At 41.8% G+C, this 22,747-nt stretch overlaps 1 protein-coding gene across 3 annotated transcripts in view; it reads right to left on the reverse strand.

Annotated features, from left to right (window-relative positions):
• The window catches only part of ankrd26 (ankyrin repeat domain containing 26), a 114,424-nt gene that overhangs the window by 70,274 nt on the left and 21,403 nt on the right, over positions 1–22,747 (reverse strand). For all 3 annotated transcript variants that reach the window (XM_071326810.1, XM_071326808.1, XM_071326809.1), the window contains 7 exons: positions 20,721–21,023; positions 20,481–20,585; positions 20,295–20,371; positions 17,678–18,685; positions 15,124–15,365; positions 14,293–14,496; positions 13,958–13,988 (listed from right to left, as the gene is read on the reverse strand). In XM_071326810.1, coding sequence (XP_071182911.1) covers positions 13,958–13,988; positions 14,293–14,496; positions 15,124–15,365; positions 17,678–18,685; positions 20,295–20,371; positions 20,481–20,585; positions 20,721–21,023 — 1,970 coding nt within the window. The remainder of the gene's footprint in view (positions 1–13,957; positions 13,989–14,292; positions 14,497–15,123; positions 15,366–17,677; positions 18,686–20,294; positions 20,372–20,480; positions 20,586–20,720; positions 21,024–22,747) is intronic.

Below are 22,747 nucleotides of genomic sequence, written 5' to 3' on the forward strand. Positions count from 1 at the left end.
CTTGAGCAGGGGGACCTTGCGTGCGCTGCAGAATTTTAATCCATGACGGCGTCGTGTGTTACGAATGGTTTTCTTTGAGACTGTGGTCCCAGCTCTCTTCAGGTCATTGACCAGGTCCTGCCGTGTAGTTCTGGGCTGATCCCTCACCTTCCTCATGATCATTGATGCCCCACGAGGTGAGATCTTGCATGGAGCCCCAGACCGAGAGTGACTGAACTTCGTCATCTTGAACTTCTTCCATTTTCTAATAATTGCGCCAACAGTTGTTGCCTTCTCACCAAGCTGCTTGCCTATTGTCCTGTAGCCCATCCCAGCCTTGTGCAGGTCTACACTTTTATCCCTGATGTCCTTACACAGCTCCCTGGTCTTGGCCATTGTGGAGAGGTTGGAGTCTGTTTGATTGAGTGTGTGGACAGGTGTCTTTTATACAGGTAACGAGTTCAAACAGGTGCAGTTAATACAGGTAATGAGTGGAGAACAGGAGGGCTTCTGAAAAAAAACGAACAGGTCTGTGAGAGCCGGAATTCTTACTGGTTGGTAGGTGATCAAATACTTATGTCATGCAATACAATGCAAATTAATTACTTAAAAATCATACAACATTTTCTGGATTTTTGTTTTAGATTCCGTCTCTCACAGTTAAGTGTACCTATGATAACAATTACAGACCTCTACATGCTTTGTAAGTATGAAAACCTGCAAAATCGGCAGTGTATCCAATACTTGTTCTCCCCATTGTATATATATATATATATATATATATATATATATATATATATATATATATAAATACATTTGGCTGATTAATCGGTATCGACATTTTTTTGGTCCTCCAATAAAATTGGTATCGGCGTTGAAAAATCATAATCAGTCGACCTCTAATGCCAATGTAAGAATGCTGTTCATAGATTTTTGCTCAGCATTCAACACCATAGAACCCTCCAAGCTTATCATTAAGCTTGAGGCCCTGGAGCTCAACCCCACCATGTGAAATTGGGTCCTGGACTTCATGACGGGCCACCCCCAGGTGGTGAAGGTAGGAAGGGTGCGTGCTCAGCCCCTCCTGTACTCCCTGTTCACCCATGACTGTGTGGCCATGCACGCCTCCAACTCAATCATCAAGTTCAGACAACACAACAGTAGTATGCTTGATTAACAACAACGATGAGACAGCCTACAGGGAGGAGGTGAGTGCACACGGTATGTGGTGTCAGGAAAACAACCTCACACTCAACGGCAAAAAAAAAAAAAGGAGATGATCGTGGACTTCAGGAAACAGCAGAGGGAACACCACCCTATACACATCGACTACACAGTAGTGGAGAAGGTGGAAAGTGTTGTTCCTCGGCGTACACGTCAGACAAACTGAAATGGTCCACCTACACAGACAGCGTGGTAAAATAGGCGCAACAGCACCTCTTCAACCTCAGGAGGCTGGAGAAATTTGGCCTGTCACCTAAAACACTCACAAACCTTTACAGATGCATGCACAATGAAGAACATCCTGTCAGGCTGTATCATCACCTGGTATGGCAACTGTACCGCACACAACCGCAAGGGCCACTTCAATCATGTTTACATATATTGCATTACTCATCCCATATATACACTGTATTTTATACTATCTATTGCATCTTGCCAATGCCACTGTCATTGTTCATCCATTTATTTATATGTATATATTCTTTTTCCATTACTTAGATGTGTGTATTAGGTAGTTGTGGAATTGTTAGATTTGAGATATTACTGCACTGTTGGAACTAGAAGCACAAGCATTTCGCTACACTCGCAATGACATCTGCTAACAATGTGTATGTGACCAATAAAATTGGACTTTTATGATTTATTATCCACCATCTGAGGAAGTGGAAACTCAAAACATTTAGCTCGATTGGTAACTTAAATATGATCTTGTTGCTAGATAGATTAATCAATTAGCCTGCAAGACTATCAGTAAATATAATGTCCCACAGAAACTTTCCAGTGCTAGCCATAGGCTAAAAGATTATGGGGGCTGTTTTGTTAGACTTCAGTACGGCTTTTGACATTATCAATCATAGTCTGCTACTGGAAAAATGTATGTGTTATGGATTTAACCTGTTTGGGCTGCGGGGGCAGTATTGAGTAGCCTGGATAAAAGGTGCCCATTTCAAACGGCCTCGTACTCAATTCTTGCTCGTACAATATGCATATTATCATTACTATTTGATAGAAAACACTCTCTAGTTTCTAAAACCGTTTGAATTATATCTGTGAGTAAAACAGAACTCATTTTGCAGCAAACTTCCTGACAGGAAGTGGAAAATCTGAAATCGATGCTCTGTTCTAGGGCCTGCCTATAAATGTGCTTGATATTTATTAGTATACATGCACTTCATACGCCTTCCACTAGATGTCAACAGGCAGTGAGAGAAGAAATGGAGTGTATAACATGATCTGAGGTCGAATAAAAGCTCTTGGCATGACGTGACCCCAATTTCCTGTTTTCTGGAACGCGCGAGAAGGGACCTGGTATTGCCTTCTGTAAAGCTGTCGTTATAGACGACTAATATCTCCGGCTTTGATTTTATTTGATAAATGTGACAATATCATCGTAAAGTATGTTTTTTCAATATAGTTTTATTAGATTATAGAAAAATTTTCGGGACGTTAGGCATGTTGCTTTGTCTGCGTTTGTTCACGAAGGAGAGCTTTGCGCCACTTTGCTAGCTTTCCGTGCTAATTGACTGGAGAAGAGGACATTCTAAAACCAAACAACGATTGTTCCCGACAAAGGACCCCTTGTACAACATTCTGATGGAAGATCATCAAAAGTAGGACCCATTTTATGATGCTATTTCATATATCTGTCGAAAATGTGTACTAGTAGTTTGCGCCCAGATTTTGGGCACTCTCTCGCTATAACTAAGCTGGATGTCGTAATGAAGTTATTTTTAGAATTCTAACACGGCGATTGCATTAAGAACTAGTGTATCTATCATTTCCTATACAACATGTATTTTTTAGTAACGTTTATGAATAGTTATTTGGTCAGAATAGTTGAGTGTCATAAAAATATCCGCACATTCTGGGAAAAAGATGCTACGTTAGCACAATGTATAACCACTGATTTCAGCTCTAAATATTCACATTTTCGAACAAAACATAAGTGTATGTATAACCTGATGTTATAGGACTGTCATCTGATGAAGCTTATCAAGGTTAGTCAAAAATTATATATCTTTTGCTGGTTTGTTACAATCTCTAACTTTTGCTGCTGGTAAATGGCTTGTGTTTCTGGCTATTGTGGTAACCTAATATAATGCTATATTGTGTTTTCGCTGTAAAACACTTAATAAATCGGAAATATTGGCTGGAATCACAAGATGCCTGTCTTTCATTTGCTGTACACCATGTATTTTTCAGAAATGTTTTATGATGAGTATTTAGGTATTTGACGTTGGTGTCTGTAATTACTCTGGCTGCTTCGGTGCTATTTCTGACGGTAGCTGTGATGGTAGCTGCAATGTAAAACTGATTTATACCTCAAATATGCACATTTTTCGAACAAAACATAGATTTATTGTATAACATGTTATAAGACTGTCATCTGATGAAGTTGTTTCTTGGTTAGTTTGGTTGGTTCTTGGTTAGTTAGGTTGGTTTTGTGCATGCTACCTGTGCTGTGAAAAATGTCTGTCCTTTTTTGTATTTGGTGGTGAGCTAACATAAATATACGTGGTGTTTTCGCTGTAAAACATTTTTAAAAATCGGACATGTTGGCTGGATTCACAAGATGTTTATCTTTCATTTGCTGTATTGGACTTGTTAATGTGTGAAAGTAAAATATTTCTAAAAAATATATTTTGAATTTCGCGCCCTGCACTTGAAGTGGCTGTTGTCATATTGTGCCCGGCTTCGGGCTTGCAGCCCAAAGAAGTTAAACCTCATGCTATATTTTGGATAAAGAGTTACCTGTCTAACAGATCACAGAGGGTGTTCTTTAACAAGCCATAATCCAGGTAGAATCAGGAATTCCCCAGGGCAGCTGTCTAGGCCCCTTTTCCCAATCTTTACTAACGACATGCCACTGGCTTCGAGTAAAGCCAGTGTATCTATGTATGCGGATGACTCAACACTATACACGTCAGCTACTACGGCGATTGAAATTACTGCAACACTTAAAGAGCTACAGTTATTTTCAGAATGGGTGGCAAGGAATAAGTTAGCCCTAAATATTTCAAAAACTAAAAGCATGGTATTTGGGATAAATCATTCACTAAACCTTAAACCTCAACTAAATCTTGTGATGTCATGACTCTCCTGGTCGGGGATCCAAGGCCTCAGATCAACTTGGCAAATGGCTGACGGATAGCCAGACCCCGCTCTCTGCCACAGGAGAGGGGGACTGGGCTGGTTTTATGACACCTCACGGCAATCGTAAATCTGATGCAGCAGAGAACACTCTCTTGCTCTTCAATATCAACCAAAGGAATGTCGTAGCCCCTCAGATGATTTTCGCCACCAAAACTATAACACCCAAAAAGTGAATATTGGAACAAGACAGGAATGTTAGGCATGGTCAGTGGGGATCTAAAGAATAATCATATCATATCAAATTGTTTTTCATTTTGTGATGTCATTAAAAACGGTATGATGAAAATAATGTAACTTGAAGAGCTTTCACACTGTGTATGTCAGGTTAACCTTTCTAGGACACACGTTCCGCTAGCGGAACCCCTCGACAACATTCCGCTGAAAAGGCAGCACGGGAAATTCAAAAATATTTTTGGGAAATATGTAACTTTCACGCAATAACAAGTCCAATACAGCAAATGAAAGATAAACATCTTGTTAATCTACCCATCGTGTCCGATTTAAAAAAATGCTTTACAGCGAAAACACAACATATGATTATGTTAGATCACCGCCAAGTCCAAAAAACACAGCCATTTTCCCAGCCAAAGATAGGAGTCACAAAAAGCAGAAATAGAGATAAAATTAAATCACTAACCTTTGATATTCTTCATCAGATGACACTCATAGGACATCATGTTACACAATACATGTATGTTTTGTTCGATAATGTGCATATTTATATCCAAACATCTCAGTTTACATTGGCGCCATGTTCAGAAATGCCTCCAAAATATCCGGAGAAATTGCAGAGAGCCACATCAAATAACAGAAATACTCATCATAAACTTTGATGAAAGATACATGTTTTACATAGAATTAAAGATACACTTGTTCTTAATGCAACCGCTGTGTCAGATTTCAAAAAAACTTTACGGAAAAAGCAAACCATGCAATAATCTGAGATGGCGCTCAGATAGAAAAAAAATTAAAAAAATTCTCTGCCATGTTGGAGTCAACAGAAATACGAAATTACATTATAAATTTTCCCTTACCTTTGATGATCTTCATCAGAATGCACTCCCAGGAATCGCAGTTCCACAATAAATTGTTGTTTTGTTTGATAATGTCCATTATTTATGTCCAAGTAGCTACTTTTGTTATCGCGTTTAGTACACACATCCAAACGCTCGTGCAGGTCCAGGCGAACGTCGGACGAAAACATCAAAAAGTTATATTACAGGTCGAATAAACTCGTCAAACTAACTATAGAATCAATCTTTAGGATGTTGTTATCTTAAAATATTCAATAACGTTCCAACCGGAGAATTCCTTTGTGTCTGTAGAAGTAATGGAACGCAAGTCGATATCATGTGGAATGCGCATGACCAGGACCTGGCACTCTGCCAGACCACTGACTAAAACAGCTCCCATCCGGCTCAACATCACAGTAGAAGCTTCATTCAACGTTCTACAGACTGTTGACATCTAGTGGAAGGCGTAGGAAGTGCAAACAGATCCATATCTTACAGGGAATTAAATAGGCGATGAGTTGAAAATCGACCAGCCTCAGAATTCCCACTTCCTGTTAGGGTTTTTGCCTGCCATATGAGTTCTGTTATACTCACAGACATCATTCAAACAGTTTTAGAAACTTCAGAGTGTTTTATATCCAATAGTAATAATACTATGCATATATTAGCATCTGGGACAGAGTAGGAGGCAGTTCACTCTGGGCACGCTATTCATCCATAGTGAGAATGCTGCCCCCTATCCCTAAAAAGTTGACGATGAAACTATTTTTGTTAAGATAGGAATGAGATTTTAGTTTTCTAACGAGTTCATAGTTTTCATGTCTTTTGCACATTAACTTCTTTGGGGTAGGGGATATTTTCACATCCGGATGAAAAGCGTGCCCAGAGTAAACTGCCTGCTACTCAGCCATAAAAGCTAGAATATGCATATTATTAGTAGATTTGGATAGAAAACTGCAGTTTCTAAAACTGTTTGAATGATGCCTGTGAGTATAACAGAACTCATATGGCAGGCAAAAACCTGAAAAAGAATCCAACCAGGAAGTGGGAAATCTGAGGTTGGTGGTTTTCCAACTCATTCCCTACTGAACATAGTGGGATATGGGTCATGTTGCACTTCCTAAGATGTCCACTAGATGTCAACAGTCTATAGAACCTTGTTTGATGCTTCTACTGTGAAGGGGACCCGAAAGAGAGGGGATTGAGTAAGGTCTACCATGAGCTGACCACGCACTGACCATGCGCATTCACGTGAGAGTTAGCTTGCGTTCCATTGCATTTCTGAAGACAAAGGAATTATCCGGTTGGAACATTATTGAAGATTTATGTTAAAAACATCCTAAAGATTGATTCTATACTTCGTTTGACATGTTTCTATGGACTGTAATATAACTTTTTGGACTTTTGGACCGTACTTTCCGCTGGACTTGCACGCGCGTCGTTAGTTTGGATTGTGTACTGAACGCGAGAACAACAAGGAGCTATTTGGACAAATGATGGACATTATCGAACAAAACAAACATTTATTGTGGAACTGGGATTCCTGGGTGTGCATTCTGATGAAGATCATAAAAGGTAAGTGAATATTTATAATGCTATTTCTGACTAATGTTGACTCCAACATGGCGGATATCTGTTTGGCTTGATTTGTCGTCTGAGCGCCGTACTCAGATTATTGCATGGTGTGCTTTTTCCATAATGTTTTTTTGAAATCTGACACAGCGGTTACATTAAGGAGAAGTGGATCTAAAATCTATGCATAACAGTTGTATCTTTCATCAATGTTTATTATGAGTATTTCTGTAAATTGATGTGGCTCTCTGCAAAATGACCGGATGTTTTGGAACTACTGAACACGCCAATGTAAACTCCGATTTTTGGATATAAATATGAACTTTACCGAACAAAACATACATGTATTGTGTACCATGAAGTCCTATGTGTGTCATCTGATGAAGATCAAAGGTTAGTGATTAATTTTATCTATATTTCTGCTTTTTGTGACTCCTCTCTTCGGCTGGAAAAATGGCTGTGTTATTCTGTGAATAGGCACTCACCGAACATAATCGTTTGGTTTGCTTTCGTCGTAAAGCCTTTTTGAAATCGGACACTGTGGCTGGATTTACAACAAGTGTATCTTTAAAATGGTGTAAAATACATGTACGTTTGAGGAATTTTAATTATGGGATATCTGTTGTTTTGAATTTGGCGCCCTGCAGTTTTTCTTGCTGTTGAAGAGGTGGGACGCCCACGTACCCTAGAGAGGTTAACTAAGCCACGCCACAAATGAGGTCAGAAGAGCGTATCAGTGTGATGGAACCGCCCTTTTCGTGTACAGTGCTTGAAAAGACTCGCTAAGAATTAACATAACAGACCAGCAGACGTGAAGCGTGATCTAAACGTTAAATGGTTGAAACTCCCAGACCAGAAGACATGAGACCGTGGTGCACATGTTGAAATGGTTAGAAACGAGGGATACACCGAGATTACATTTTTGTCTGAAACCGATATCTGATATTTTCTTTGCCAGAAATCATATACCGATATTTACAATTTTAGCGGCCTTTTAAGCATTCTAGTACTTTCTAGCATTCTAGTTTTAACCCCACGCTAGGAGTGCTAGCATTCTAATTTTAATCCCACGCTAGGAGTGTGTTCATGTTTCCAAGTTTCAGGCATGTTCTCAAATGCCATTGAAATGGCAGCAGCGGTATGAGAACCTGCACATTCTTGAGCATGCAATACGGCTTTCCTCAGTAGGAAATCCTTGTCGACCCACTGTGCTGTCAGACTCAGCATGCTCATGGGGCTGACATCGCTGGTCCACATGTCAGTCCTGAAGCTAATAACAAGTAGCTCATACATGTGCGTTTCAACAATACTGTGTAACTCCGGTAGGGCAACAACTGAAAAATAGAGCCTACTTGAGAGTGTGTACCGGAGCTTGAGGTGCTCGACCAGTCGGCGAAAGCCAACATCATCCACGACAGAGAACGGTTGATTGTCAAGGGCAATGAATTCCATTATCTTGGCGTTAATGGATTTCACCTTTGAGTTGTCTCGCTGCAATTTTCTTACTCTTTCAAATGACTGCTCGACTTGAACTTGTTAAGTTGTTGGAAGTGTGTGCTTAGTATTTTTCTACTTTTGTTCTGTGTAGCGCTGTATTTTTCGTGGCTTCATTACGTCATCTACCTACGTTATATAGGTATGCACGTCAGCTTTGACATCGGTTTGGCCAATACCGATGCTGACATTTTTAGCTAATATCGGCCGATTCCGATATGCTTACCGATATATCGTGCATCCCTATTAGAAACTCTGAAACTCTCAACATGAGGTGAAGAAGATAAAGACTAGACCAGAACATTTGACAGTCTACAGCTGTGCATTTAAAGGGATATAGAACTTTGGCTACCTACCAGAGAAGAGGCAAGAAGCTCACCTCAGACAATCACTGGTGAATTATTGAAGCCACAGACAACTACGAAGGACATTGTGACCTCTGGTGGACAACCAGAGCCTTACACCTATCGAGCCCTTCCCATAGAAGGATTGATCGGTTGCAACAGAGAGACGATGAACAAAGACATCTAGACGTAAATACATTACATTTCTTACCCAGACAAGCGGTGGTTCATGTGCAAGGTATATGATTAATGTGAGAATAGTTATAGAAGGTATACATTATAAATGTCCATTTCTCCATCTCTCTTTCCCCACCCTCTTTCAGTTGTGTAACAAGCAGTCATATCTTGTCAAGTTCACTAGGGACTTCTCTCATGTAAGTGTGTATGTGTATTCTGTGTTATTATTTACTTAGTAAATAAAGAAATACATTTGTGTACTACTGAATTATCAGAAAAGGCTGGGGTTCTTGCGGATTCAAGAAATCTGCTACGTTCCGAATGAGACTGATATGAGGTAATGATTAATAACTGACTGCTATCGATATATATACACTGCTCAAAAAAATAAAGGGAACACTTAAACAACACAATGTAACTCCAAGTCAATCACACTTCTGTGAAATCAAACTGTCCACTTAGGAAGCAACACTGATTGACAATAAATTTCACATGCTGTTGTGCAAATGGAATAGACAAAAGGTGAAAATTATAGGCAATTAGCAAGACACCCCCAATAAAGGAGTGGTTCTGCAGGTGGTGACCACAAACCACTTCTCAGTTCCTATGCTTCCTGGCTGATGTTTTGGTCACTTTTGAATGCTGGCGGTGCTTTCACTCTAGTGGTAGCATGAGACGGAGTCTACAACCCACACAAGTGGCTCAGGTAGTGCAGCTCATCCAGGATGGCACATCAATGCGAGCTGTGGCAAGAAGGTTTGCTGTGTCTGTCAGCGTAGTGTCCAGAGCATGGAGGCGCTACCAGGAGACAGGCCAGTACATCAGGAGACGTGGAGGAGGCCGTAGGAGGGCAACAACCCAGCAGCAGTACCGCTACCTCCGCCTTTGTGCAAGGAGGAGCACTGGCAGAGACCTGCAAAATGACCTTCAGCAGGCCACAAATGTGCATGTGTCTGCTCAAACGGTCAGAAACAGACTCCATGAGGGTGGTATGAGGGCCCGACGTCCACCGGTGGGGGTTGTGCTTACAGCCCAACACCGTGCAGGACGTTTGGCATTTGCCAGAGAACACCAAGATTGGCAAATTCGCCACTGGTGCCCTGTGCTCTTCACAGATGAAAGCAGGTTCACACTGAGCACGTGACAGAGTCTGGAGACGCCGTGGAGAACGTTCTGCTGCCTGCAACATCCTCCAGCATGACCGGTTTGGCGGTGGGTCAGTCATGGTGTGGGGTGGCATTTCTTTGGGGGTCCGCACAGCCCTCCATGTGCTCGCCAGAGGTAGCCTGACTGCCATTAGGTACCGAGATGAGATCCTCAGACCCCTTGTGAGACCATATGCTGGTGCGGTTGGCCCTGGGTTCCTCCTAATGCAAGACAATGCTAGACCTCATGTGGCTGGAGTGTGTCAGCAGTTCCTGCAAGAGGAAGGCATTGATGCTATGGACTGGCCCGCCCGTTCCCCAGACCTTAATCCAATTGAGCACATCTGGGACATCATGTCTCGCTCCATCCACCAACGCCACGTTGCACCACAGACTGTCCAGGAGTTGGCGGATGCTTTAGTCCAGGTCTGGGAGGAGATCCCTCAGGAGACCATCCGCCACCTCCTCAGGAACATGCCCAGGCGTTGTAGGGAGGTCATACAGGCACGTGGAGGCCACACACACTACTGAGCCTCATTTTGACTTGTTTTAAGGACATTACATCAAAGTTGGATCAGCCTGTAGTGTGGTTTTCCACTTTAATTTTGAGTGTGACTCCAAATCCAGACCTCCATGGGTTGATAAATTTGATTTCCATTGATAATTTTTGTGTGATTTTGTTGTCAGCACATTCAACTATGTAAAGAAAAAAGTATTTAATAAGAATATTTCATTCATTCAGATCTAGGATGTGTTATTTTAGTGTTCCCTTTATTTTTTGGAGCAGTGTATATAGATATATATATATATATATACACACAAACATATATACATATACACACATATACATATGCATATACAGTGGGGCAAAAAAGTATTTAGTCAGCCACCAATTGTGCAAGTTCTCCCATATAAAAAGATGAGAGAGGCCTGTAATTTTCATCATAGGTACACTTCAACTATGACAGACAAAATGAGAAAAAAAAATCCAGAAAATCACATTGTAGGATTTTTAATTAATTTATTTGCAAATTACGGTGGAAAATAAGTATTTGGTCAATAACAAAAGTTTCTCAATACTTTGTTATATACCCTTTGTTGGCAATGACAGAGGTCAAACGTTTTCTGTAAGTCTTCACAAGGTTTTCACACACTGTTGCTGGTATTTTGGCCCATTCCTCCATGCAGATCTCCTCTAGAGCAGTGATGTTTTGGGGCTGTTGCTGGGCAACACGGACTTTCAACTCCCTCCAAAGATTCTCTATGGGGTTGAGATCTGGAGACTGGCTAGGCTACTCCAGGACCTTGAAATGCTTCTTACGAAGCCACTCCTTCGTTGCCCGGGCGGTGTGTTTGGGATCATTGTCATGCTGAAAGACCCAGCCACGTTTCATCTTCAATGCCCTTGCTGATGGTAGGCTTTGTTACTTTGGTCCCAGCTCTCTGCAGGTCATTCACTAGGTCCCCCCGTGTGGTTCTGGGATTTTTGCTCACCGTTCTTGTGATCATTTTGACCCCACGGAAGATCTTGCGTGGAGCCCCAGATCGAGGGAGATTATCAGTGTGTCTTCCATTTCCTAATAATTATCAGTACGTCTTCCATTTCCTAATAATTGCTCCCACAGTTGATTTCTTCAAACCAAGCTGCTTACCTATTGCAGATTTAGTCTTCCCAGCCTGGTGCAGGTCTACAATTTTGTTTCTGGTGTCCTTTGACAGCTCTTTGGTCTTGGCCATAGTGGAGTTTGGAGTGTGACTGTTTGAGGTTGTGGACCGGTGTCTTTTATACTGATAACAAGTTCAAACAGGTGCCATTAATACAGGTAACGAGTGGAGGACAGAGGAGCCTCTTAAAGAAGTTACAGGTCTGTGAGAGCCAGAAATCTTGCTTGTTTGTAGGTGACCAAATACTTATTTTCCACAAAAATTTGCAAATAAATTCATAAAAAATCCTACAATGTGATTTTCTGAATTTTTTTTTCTCGTTTTGTCTGTCATAGTTGAAGTGTACCTATGATGAAAATTACAGGCCTCTCTCATCTTTTTAAGTGGGAGAACTTGCACAATTGGTGGCTGACTAAATACTTTTTGCCCCACTGTATATACACATATATATATACATACATACATACATACATACATACATACATACATACATACATACATACATACATACATACATACATACATACATACGCATATATAAATATAGAACACACATACATATATTCTTGAGTTAAATTCGGGAGATGGTAATTCGTTAAACAATGGGTTAATTGTTATATTATTAATTTAAATCAGTTAACAATTAAACGTAGTTGGTTGATTCGATAAATAACAGTCAGTCATCACATTAATGCAAGTCACGTCACGACAATGAATAATGTGGAAATTGAGCAAGTTGAGTTGACTAAACTGCTTGGAGTAACCCTGAATTGTAAACTTTTATGGACAAAACATATTGATACAACAGTAGCTAGGATGGGGAGAAGTCTGTATATAATAAAGCACTACAGGTGCCACAAAGAGGGTCTTAGGAAAATTGCAATTGGCTCAGAACAGTGCAGCATGGCTGGCCCTTGGATGTACACAGAGAGCAAACATTAATAATATGCATGTCAATTTCTCCTGGCTCAAAGTGGAGGAGAGATAATCTCTACTTGTATTTGTGAGAGGTATTGACATGTTGAATGCACCGAACAGTCTGTTTGAACTACTGGCACACAGCTCAGACACCCATGCATACCCCACAAGATATGCCACCAGAGGTTTCTTCACAGTCCCCAAGTCCAGAAGAGACTACGGGAGGCGCACAGTACTACATAAAGCAATGACTACATGAAACTCTATTCCACATCAAGTAACTCATGCCAGCAGTAAAATGTTATATATATATATATATTTTTAAACACCTTATGGAACTGTGAAGCAACACAAACAGACACATGCATACAAACACACTTTTATACTATACACACGTACACATGGATTTTGTGTTATAGATATGTGGTAGTAGAGCAGAGGCCTGAGGGCACACTTATGTTGTGAAATCTGTTTTGACTGTATTGTAATGTTTTTTTAAATGTATAACTGCCTTAATTTTTCTGGACCCCAGGAAGAGTAGCTGTTGCCTTGGCAGCAGCTAATGGGGATCCATAATAAATACAAATACTTGATGAGGCCTATTCACCGTAAATGACGCTCTCCACTCTGCGGGCGCATCAAAACCATACTACATAGCCTAAAGCGGTGCCATTCCCTCAATATTAGGAGGTGATAAATGATATACTCACAGAAAGCTGTGCCTCTCCTCTGTTACTAGAACAACAGTAGTTGCTTTGAATACTGTATTTTTCCTGTAATTCCGTCAAAATGCAGCTCTCCCGCCGTGCGCACTCTACAGTGGGTAGAGGGAGTGAGAGTGCCTCGAACACACAGCAGTCAAAAGGGAAACGGGGACAGGCTGATACTTTTATAGTAGGAATCGACCAAATAATGGTTTTAGAACAATCGACAGGAACGTTCTGTCACAAAATCACTGAACATTACCGACGTAAGCAAAATAATTTGGTAAGAGGAAGGCAATGTCGGTGTCAGTCATTTTTGGTTAATCGTCCCAGCTCTAGTGAACTAAGTGTTTATCATTTCCATTAATTTTGTACTGTGGTATATAGATCTACAAAACAGATAGCCTAGACATGAATTTACAACCTTTGATTTTGGAGCGTAATGTACCTTTAAAAAAAATAATCATAACATTTTCTCAATGAATGAACATTTGGGTGCACAAAGAAAGCCATGGTAATAGTGGAGGAGAAAAAACACCAAAAGAAAAGTGACTATGCCAGAAGTTTACCTTGTCTTTCTGATGCCATGCAGATAGAGACCTGACAACGACAAACAGAAGAAGAGTGGGAAAGATTATTTTGGAAAACGTCACGAACGCTCGCTCCTCAAGCTCTCCGACGAGCAGCATGACTTATTTCGTAGAAGCGCGATGGTATAACACAAGTAAACCTTTCAAAATGAGTCGTTTAAGAGTTTGACATGCAACATATTTGAAAGCAGAAAATAGAGAAATATAACAGATGAAGTCAAAGGAAAAGTCCAGATCATATCCCACCACCAATCATTAAACTGTCAGAGTTAGTGACATCGTCAGTTATGTAAAATGGCATACTGCATATATACCTTCCATCATCGTCCGACACTTCACTTAAAGTACTATCGTCAAACACTGAGATGGGGTCTCCTGCGTTAACATGGTTAGCTGCCTGGGGGGCTCGGCCATGCCTGGCTCCCCCCAGAAAGGGTAACTGTAAGGTGGCCTCGTTAGATACAGCTCTCCCCTCCTCCTCCTTCTGCTGCTGATGATGTAGTTGGTCCTCCAGGGCCCTGTCAGCGCATTAGGGAGAGCATAGACCTAGCGGTGAACGTCATGCCCCATGACATGTAGCCGTAGCCAAATAGCTGGGAATATGGTTGATTGCTCTGGAGTGGGATGTGTCATTTAAGTAGTGGCAGCAAGGTAAAGGACAGGGGATGGAATCAAAACCAAACCAAAGTACAGCTGTAACAAGGTGATTGTCTTAGAGTGGACCAATGTATGACAATGGAAGACGTCCGTCTGCCAGCTGGTATCAATTCGACCCTTGGATGAGTATAAGCAAGGAAGTGGCAGTGTTTCCACTATATTGCTTTCACCTTACAGAGCTGAATTAATCGAAATGGGTTGGGCCAAGGGTGAGCGGCAGGGAGATAATTGTAGCCGAATGTCTTTGGTTGCCTTTGGACTGCTGGTCTTTAGGTGACAATTACAACTAATATCTGAGCTCATTTGAACCGACTCTTGCAAATAACTGCTCCGAGCCTCAACGGCCTCTTGATTCTGTCAGTCATGTTTTGATTGTCCTCTGTCCTTCAGGAACCTTATTGCCTGGCTCCTAAAGCTATGCACAATGACAAAGCAAAGGGAATGAATTGGGGGGGGGGGGGGGGCTAAATCAAAACAAAGACGCATACCTCTTTGGACTTTTGGACCAGTGTCTTTGGGTAATACGGTCTGTTGCTCTGAGCTGATGTTCACTTTCTGTTGCTCCATTTCCACTGTGTGACACTTTAGGGTGTCCTAAACTGGTCTCGGGTTTCTCCTCTTCTTCTTCTTGGTCTAGTTCACACCGTCTGCTCATTGATCCTCCAGCAACCCGTGAGGCACTTGATTTTTGCAGCAACTCCATGTTGGCCTTTGTCTTGTCTTCGCCCACCTGGAAAGACAGGGTAAATGTTTAATGATCAAAGCTGCAGAATTAACATAACACATACTATTTGAGTTTAAGCAGGCCTTTAAAATATGTTTTGGAGCAGGTATACTACCATACATAATTCAGTCTGTCACCCCTCTTCTGAGAGACCTAACACCTTCTTCATGTAATATGCTCCAAATTGCACCATATACCCTAGATAGTGCTCTACTTTGGGCCAAAAGTAGTGCACCGTAGGGAATAGGGTTCCATTTGGATGCAACCATGGTTAGGCTTAATTACAGGGATGCAGCAGCTTTACAGGCAGCTCCATTCCTATGAAATACCATACAGCTATGTTAACCTTTCACGGAGCAGACATTTTCCAAAATGCCTGGAAAAACACATTCAAAAGGCTGGCCAAAATGTTTTAGTTAAGAGTGTTTCCAAATAAATTTTGTTGGATTCGAACTTCTAACTTGAAATACCTTACACTATTAGAACTGAGTGGATGGAACTGCTTGCTGATTGGGGTTTAAGGCTGGGTTTCTGTACAGCACTTCGTGACATCGGCTGATGTATTTATAAAGCCTTTTTTACATTTGATTGATTGATTGCATCTACTGAGTGAGAAAGGGGAGTGCAGAAAGGGAAACAGTCTGGTTTCAGTCACAGATAAGGTAGGACAGCCATGAGTTAGGGAGGAGTGAGGAATCCGGTCCGAGGTCAGGTCAGATGAAGTGAGAAAGAACAATCACCACTAAAGTCCTGCCTAGCAACAGATGTATTGGCTGTCCAAATGTGCAAGGAGGACACTCAGCCTAGAAGGAGGGTATAAATATATGTACTTGTGTAAACATGTCTTTGTCTTACGCAGCTGTTTGACCCAGTGGGTGAATAAACTTGGTTGGAGCTTTTTCCTAGTCATCTGTTTGAGTTTTTACTCTGTTTGTCAGAACCTAACACTTTCAACAACCGTGACAATTACAGGTGGCAACTGTTTTAGTATAACAGGGTATTAGTAGCATATTAAAGGGATAGCTCACCCAGATTTGTGCATCCTTACCTAGAAATCATCAGCATTTTCAAACAAAAACAAACAGATAAGGACAGAAAGCAATCCATGCTTTGGTTTTGTTAAACTAGCCACTGCCCCAAACGCTAATATTAGTATTTGACCAATGTAAGTCAATGTCCTTCAGTTAACATGCCCAAATCATCAAACATTATTTTTAGATTTTTTTTAGTAACTCAACAACTTGGTTTAAAGATACTTTGAGATGATTGGAGCATGCCATCTAGGGGGAATTGGCTTACATTGGGTTTTGTTCGAAAATGCTAACATTAGCTAATATTTGCAGATATGGCTGAACTATCGCTTTAATTAATGACATAACAAAAACATGCACAAAACACTGCGCAAATGAAACAACTGCTACACCAACACATCAGTCCAACGTGGCTTCTTTTCATAGAAAAGAAAGGTGTTTCTATAGGTAAACTTTTACCACTTCACACCACACCAGCTAGGGAGAATGAGCAAATGAGAAATGACCAGAGAGTAGCAAACAAATGTTTTCTCAACATGTGGCTGCATGCAAAGCACACCGATGGAGAAAAAGACCCAACAATAAGCAAAAAAAATCACTACAAGAGAAGATGGACGGGCGATGCCCCTTTGAGTGTGGATGATGAGGCGTTGGTGAAATCCTGGGAGTACACGCTACTACAGCTGAGAGAGAGAGAGAAAAAGAAAGAAAGAAAAGAGAAAGAGAAAAAAATATAAAGAAAAAAAGAAAAAAACTTCCTGAGGCCTGTGTGTGACTGACATTTATAGTGCTGATCTTTAATGTCAATCAGCTTAAAGCAGGAAAGGAGAGAGGAGATTTAAACGAGGCCAATGAGGTGTTAAATGTCACTCTGGGAGCTGTCCACAATCAGCACCTCATTAGGTGAGGGAGTGGTTGATTAAGTGAAGAACTGGCGTGGACAAAGAGAAAAATAATGCTCACTTTGCTTCATAAAAAGAAATTATAATAATAATAAAATCCAATAAAAGAGGACTGGCAGGAAGTAGGGGAAAAAAAGGAGAGAAAAAAAAAGAGTGAAACAGGTTGTCTACAAGAGGTATTTCCCTGGCATTGTTTTGGGCCTTTTTCACACAGACTCAGCTGAGGTGATGTAATGGAAAAAGCGAAGAAAGAAAAAGAGAGAAAGAACAAGAAAGAGTTGGGGGGACTATAACGGGAGCAAGGGCAGTCATAATCCTCTACCTCTTTCCAGAGCAGGGCCTTCTCTTTCTCCAAATCCAGGAACACAACCTTCAGCATGCCTACCTCGTGGTTGAACCTCCGAAGGTCCTCTTCCAGCTCTTTGTCTGAGGGAAGTAAAGGAGCTGGGGGACACACATTGCTCAATGAGGGGGGCTGAGACTGAGAGGGACGCACTTCGGGTTCTTCTTCGTACATGGAGGGGCTCTTCTCATCGTCCTGTTGGACTTGCCCTGGCCAACGTTCCTCTGCGGCAGGCTTTGGTTTGGTAGTGGCATCTTTGTCTGGGCTAGGGTTGGACTCTCCTTTGTTCAAGGACGAATCCATATGAACATGGTCTGATTTGAGTTCCACTGAGGCTGCATTGCAATCTGTGAAAGTCTTGGTGACATTATCGACATTGTAGTCTACTTCTCGCTCCCTGTCGATTTCCCCAAACAGTTGCGGCAAAGCAGACCTGTTCTCTGGCTCAATGCCACAGAGGACCTCCAGGTCCCCTGTCTCACTGTCCTCGGCACTGGAGGAGAGGTGGCGACTCCCGGGGCTGTCACCATGCTGAGTCCTGTCTTCGCATAGGGAGTTGTCAGCCGACTCGGTCTGAGAGTCCTCCAGCCCGGACCCCCTCTGCTCAAAAATGGTCAGCAGGACTGCATTGCTGCTACTCCTCCTTGCCCTGCTCAACGGACAGACTATAGGCTCCCCCACCTCTTCGTTGCTGGACTCTTCCTCAGTGGTTCTGGCGGGAGATTCAACTATCTTTACGTTCTCCCCCCGTTTTTCTTCTTCTTCTATAGTTTCGTCAGAGGCGGATTCAGCTGGAAGTTCTCCAAATTTCTCCTTCAGTTCGGCCGCCACGTTCCTGTAGGAGGACTTAACCTCCCTCTTCTCTAACTCCACCCAGATCTTCCCATAACGTTTCTCCCAGCCTGGCTCTTCCTCTTTACCGTCTCCCTCTCTAACTACATATCTCCCTTCTTTCTCTTTGTACTCCTCCTGCTCCTCCCCAGTTTGGGACTCGACAGGGTCAAGGTGGCACGGGTTACTTACGTCTAACTCTGATGCAACGTCTTTCTCCTTTGATGGCATGAGTAGACAAAGGAAATGGTGTTAACACGGACGCCTACAATGGGATCTTACAATTAGGGTATACAAAGCATGAATGTTCAAAAACACTGAAAACGCCAACATTCAAAAACAATTGTGTGTAGGGGCATACAGGTAACATTCAAACTTGTACCACTTTGCCACAATAACAAGACTAATATTTCATACATTTCATAAAATAGTCAGTGGCCAGCAGTCAAAATTTGGAACATTAAGTATTAATGATGTACATTTCCTGATTGTAAACTGGTTCTGGTTGAAAAGATGAGAAGTCATATAGCCATTGTTACAACCAGATAAACATGTATTTTTTGGTTGCTAAAAAGACATCCACAAAATGTCCTTATGCTAGCAATGAACTCAATGATGTCATCGCAACTCGTTTTGCCCACTGGTTGAGAGAGGGACTACATAGGTGGTTCATAAGCCAGTCTGTTGTGAAGGGGATGATGGCAGATGAGATGGGTGATGTGGATGAAATGTAGTTATGCCAGGTGAATGATAGGCTTTATTGTAAGGTAGGGGATATACTGTACACTACAGTAATATGATGTACAAAATGTGACGAGGTAGGGTGGAGGTAGTCATGGCCACACGGTCAAGATTTTAATATCTAGATTTTAATGAGTGTGAGCGTCGGCTATTCCTTCCTAAATGCTCATATTATTTTTGGGTTGCACCTCGCGCATATTGATTGAGCCCATTCTACTCCTCTCCAGGGTTGAGGTGGTAAAATAAGACAAGCTAAATCAATTTAAAGTAGGGGAATGTAGCGATTTGGGGGGGTAGGAGATTAGGTAAACTGGAAATTAGGTAAACTGGAGAGGGTATTCTCTGACTAATGCCTCCACCTCTTGTGGCTGCTCCTCAGGCTCTGGACTGCTCTTGCTTCACCGGTGAGGGCCTACGCATATAGTCACAATGGACCTCAGGATCTCGTCACAGTATCTCTGTGCATTCAAATTGACATCGATAAAATGTAATTGTGTTCGTTGTCTGGAGCTTATGCCTGCCCATACCATAACCTCACCTCCAACATGGGACACTCTGTTCACAATGTTAACATCAGCAAACCACTTGCCCACATGACACCATACCGGTGTACCGGTCTGCAATCTGCCCGGTACAGTTGAAACCGAGCTTCATCTTCATCACACTTCTCCAGCAGCCATCGAAGGCCAAAATTTTCCCACTGAATCAGTTACGACTCCGAACTGCAGTCAGGTCATGTTGCGTTTATATTTTTGTTCAGTATAGTTTTGCCTACTGTGTCAGTTAGGGGCTACATAGGGTGTTCATAAGGCAGTCTGTGTAGTGGGTGATGAGAGACTAGAGACGAGATGCAGTAGAGGTGATGTAGATTATTTGTAACTATGCCGTGCGTATGATCGGCTATATTGTAAGATGGGGAATATACAATACACTACACTATTGTGAAGTAGAAAATGTGACGAGGTAGGTTAGAGGTGGTAAAGTAAAAACTTTAGATACATTTTAAAAGCAGGGAATATGTAGTGATTTGGCGGAAGTATGAGATGAGGTAAGCTGGAGAAGGTTTTCCCTGACTAAGGCCCCCCACCTCTTGTGCCTGCTCCTCGGGCTCTGGACTGCTTTCACTCTCTTGCTTCACTGGCGAGGGCTCACGCACAGGGTTATCTGCAGGGAGAGAGAACCTGTTTTAACAAGAGCAGCAGTGGACGTACGTCTGCAAATAGTCCGTCTTAAATCAACGCTAATTAATTAGGTAAACGTTTAGGTTACTCACTAGGTTTCAACACTGTGACGGTCTCTGTTAAGTTTGGTAGTTGCTTCCCAGTCCTGACTGGGCTGGGGGTAGAGGTATTCACTTGGTCAGAATCCCAACCAAAGTCTAAGAACAAGGAAGAAAAAGTGAATTTATGCACTGCTTACATCCTTGGCAGCAAAGGGCAAAAAGCCTTTCTAAAGTTAGCCAGAAATACACTCAAAAGTACATGCAGTATCTATAATCTCCTTACTCCCTTACACTCTGTTCTCTGGGGCTGCATCTTCCGAGCACATGGCTGGGGTAGGGTTTGAGGGGTAAGGGAGCGCGGGCTGGCCAATGGGAGGGGTCTCTCCGAAAGAAAGTGTGTCTTCTCCTCAGGACCGCTCCTCTCCGCTATTACTGCTATATCGGCATCTGGCTCCTGCTCCTGGACAGCCGGTAGAGGGACGGGGGATCGGGAAGAGGCCTCCTCCCTCAGCTCCTCGCCACCGAGGGAAGGCAATCCGTGGCCGGGGAGGGTTCTCCTGCTGGCCGTGCTGGCCGTGTCCCAATCAGAGGCATCTGCACCAGCAGATGAGGGGATCAATTTTAGCAAAGTAAGTAGCCTTGCACGAGCCTTGGCTTGTTTGAGCCAGAACAGCTCATAGCAAGAGCCTATCTCCTGTTTCTGTAGCGTTAGGCAGCTTTATATACAAGTACACCCCCTGGACAGGACGCTAGTCTAACACAGGGCCTTACCCCCAATCTACAGTGGGGTCTGAAATTATTGACACCCTTGATAAAGATAAGTAATAATGACTGTATAAAATAATTCAAATACTTAGCTATATTATACACCCCAAAAAATTGGAAATTAAATTATTTTATTCTAATACAAATGCTCAGAGAAAGATATTTTGTTTAACAAGTAATACCTTTTTTTCTGTCAAAAATGTAAAAGTCAACATTATTGACACCCCCAAAGATTCTTATAAAAGCAGTCAAAGGTTTAGTGTTTGGATCCATATTTCTAGCACGCAATGACTACAATAAGCTTGTGACTCTTAAAACCTCTACAGGATCAGTCTACCCCCACGGGACGGTTAAACTGACGTAGGCTAATGTGGTTAGCATGAGGTTGTAAGCAACAAGAACATTTCCCAGGACATAGACATATCTGATATGGGCAGAAAGCTTAAATTCTTCTTAATCAAACTGCACTGTTCAATTTACAGTAGCTACTAAAATGAAAGAATACCATGCTATTGTTTGAGGAGAGTGCACAGTTATGAACTTGAAAATGTATCAACAAACCAAATTAGGCACATTTGGGTAGACTTGATAAAACATTTTGAACAGAAATGCAGTGGTTCATTGGATCAGACTAAAACTGTGCAGAACTTTGCTGCCATCTAGTGGCCAAAATCGAAAACGCGCCTAACCTGGAACAGTACATAGCAACCTTTCTCTTGTATTTCAAAGATGGGCGGGACGCATGTTTTTTTCTTTGTTTTATCTTTTACCAGATCTATTGTGTTAAATTCTCCTACATTAATTTCACATTTCCACAAACTTCAAGGTGTTTCCTTTGGTATCAAGAATATGAATATCCTTGCTTCAGGTCATGAGCTACAGGCAAATACAGTCGGAAGTTAACATAAACGAGTTTTAATGACTCCAACCTAAGTGTTTCAACCATTCTACACATTTCTTGTTAACAAACTATAGCTTTGGCAGGTCGGTTAGGACATCTACTTTGTGCATGACATGTAATTTTTCCAACAATTGTTCACAGACAGATTATTTCCAGTGGGTCAGAAGTTTACATACACCAAGTTGACTGTGCCTTTAAACAGCTTGGAAAATTGTAGAAAATTATGTAATGGGTTTAGAAGCTTCTGATAGGCTAATTAACATCATTTGAGTCAATTGGAGGTGTACCAGTGGATGTATTTCAAGGCCTACCTTCAAACTCAGTTCCTTTTTGCTTGACATCATGGGAAAATCACAAGAAATCAGCCAAGACCTCAGAAAAAAAATGTGGACAGCCACAAGTCTGGTTCATCCTTGGTACCAATTTCCAAACGCCTGAAGGTACCACGTTCATCTGTACAAACAATAGTACACAAGTATAAACGCCATGGGACCACGTAGCTGTCATACTGCTCAGGAAGGAGACGCGTTCTGTCTCTTAGAGATGAACATACTTTGGTGCAAAAAGTGAAAATCAATCCCAGAACAGCAAAGGACCTTGTGATGATGCTGGAGGAAAAAGGTACAAAATAATCTATATCCACAGTAAAACG

The sequence above is a fragment of the Salvelinus alpinus genome, chromosome 9, assembly GCF_045679555.1.
Source record: "Salvelinus alpinus chromosome 9, SLU_Salpinus.1, whole genome shotgun sequence".
In the NCBI taxonomy this organism is placed as follows: domain Eukaryota; kingdom Metazoa; phylum Chordata; class Actinopteri; order Salmoniformes; family Salmonidae; genus Salvelinus; species Salvelinus alpinus.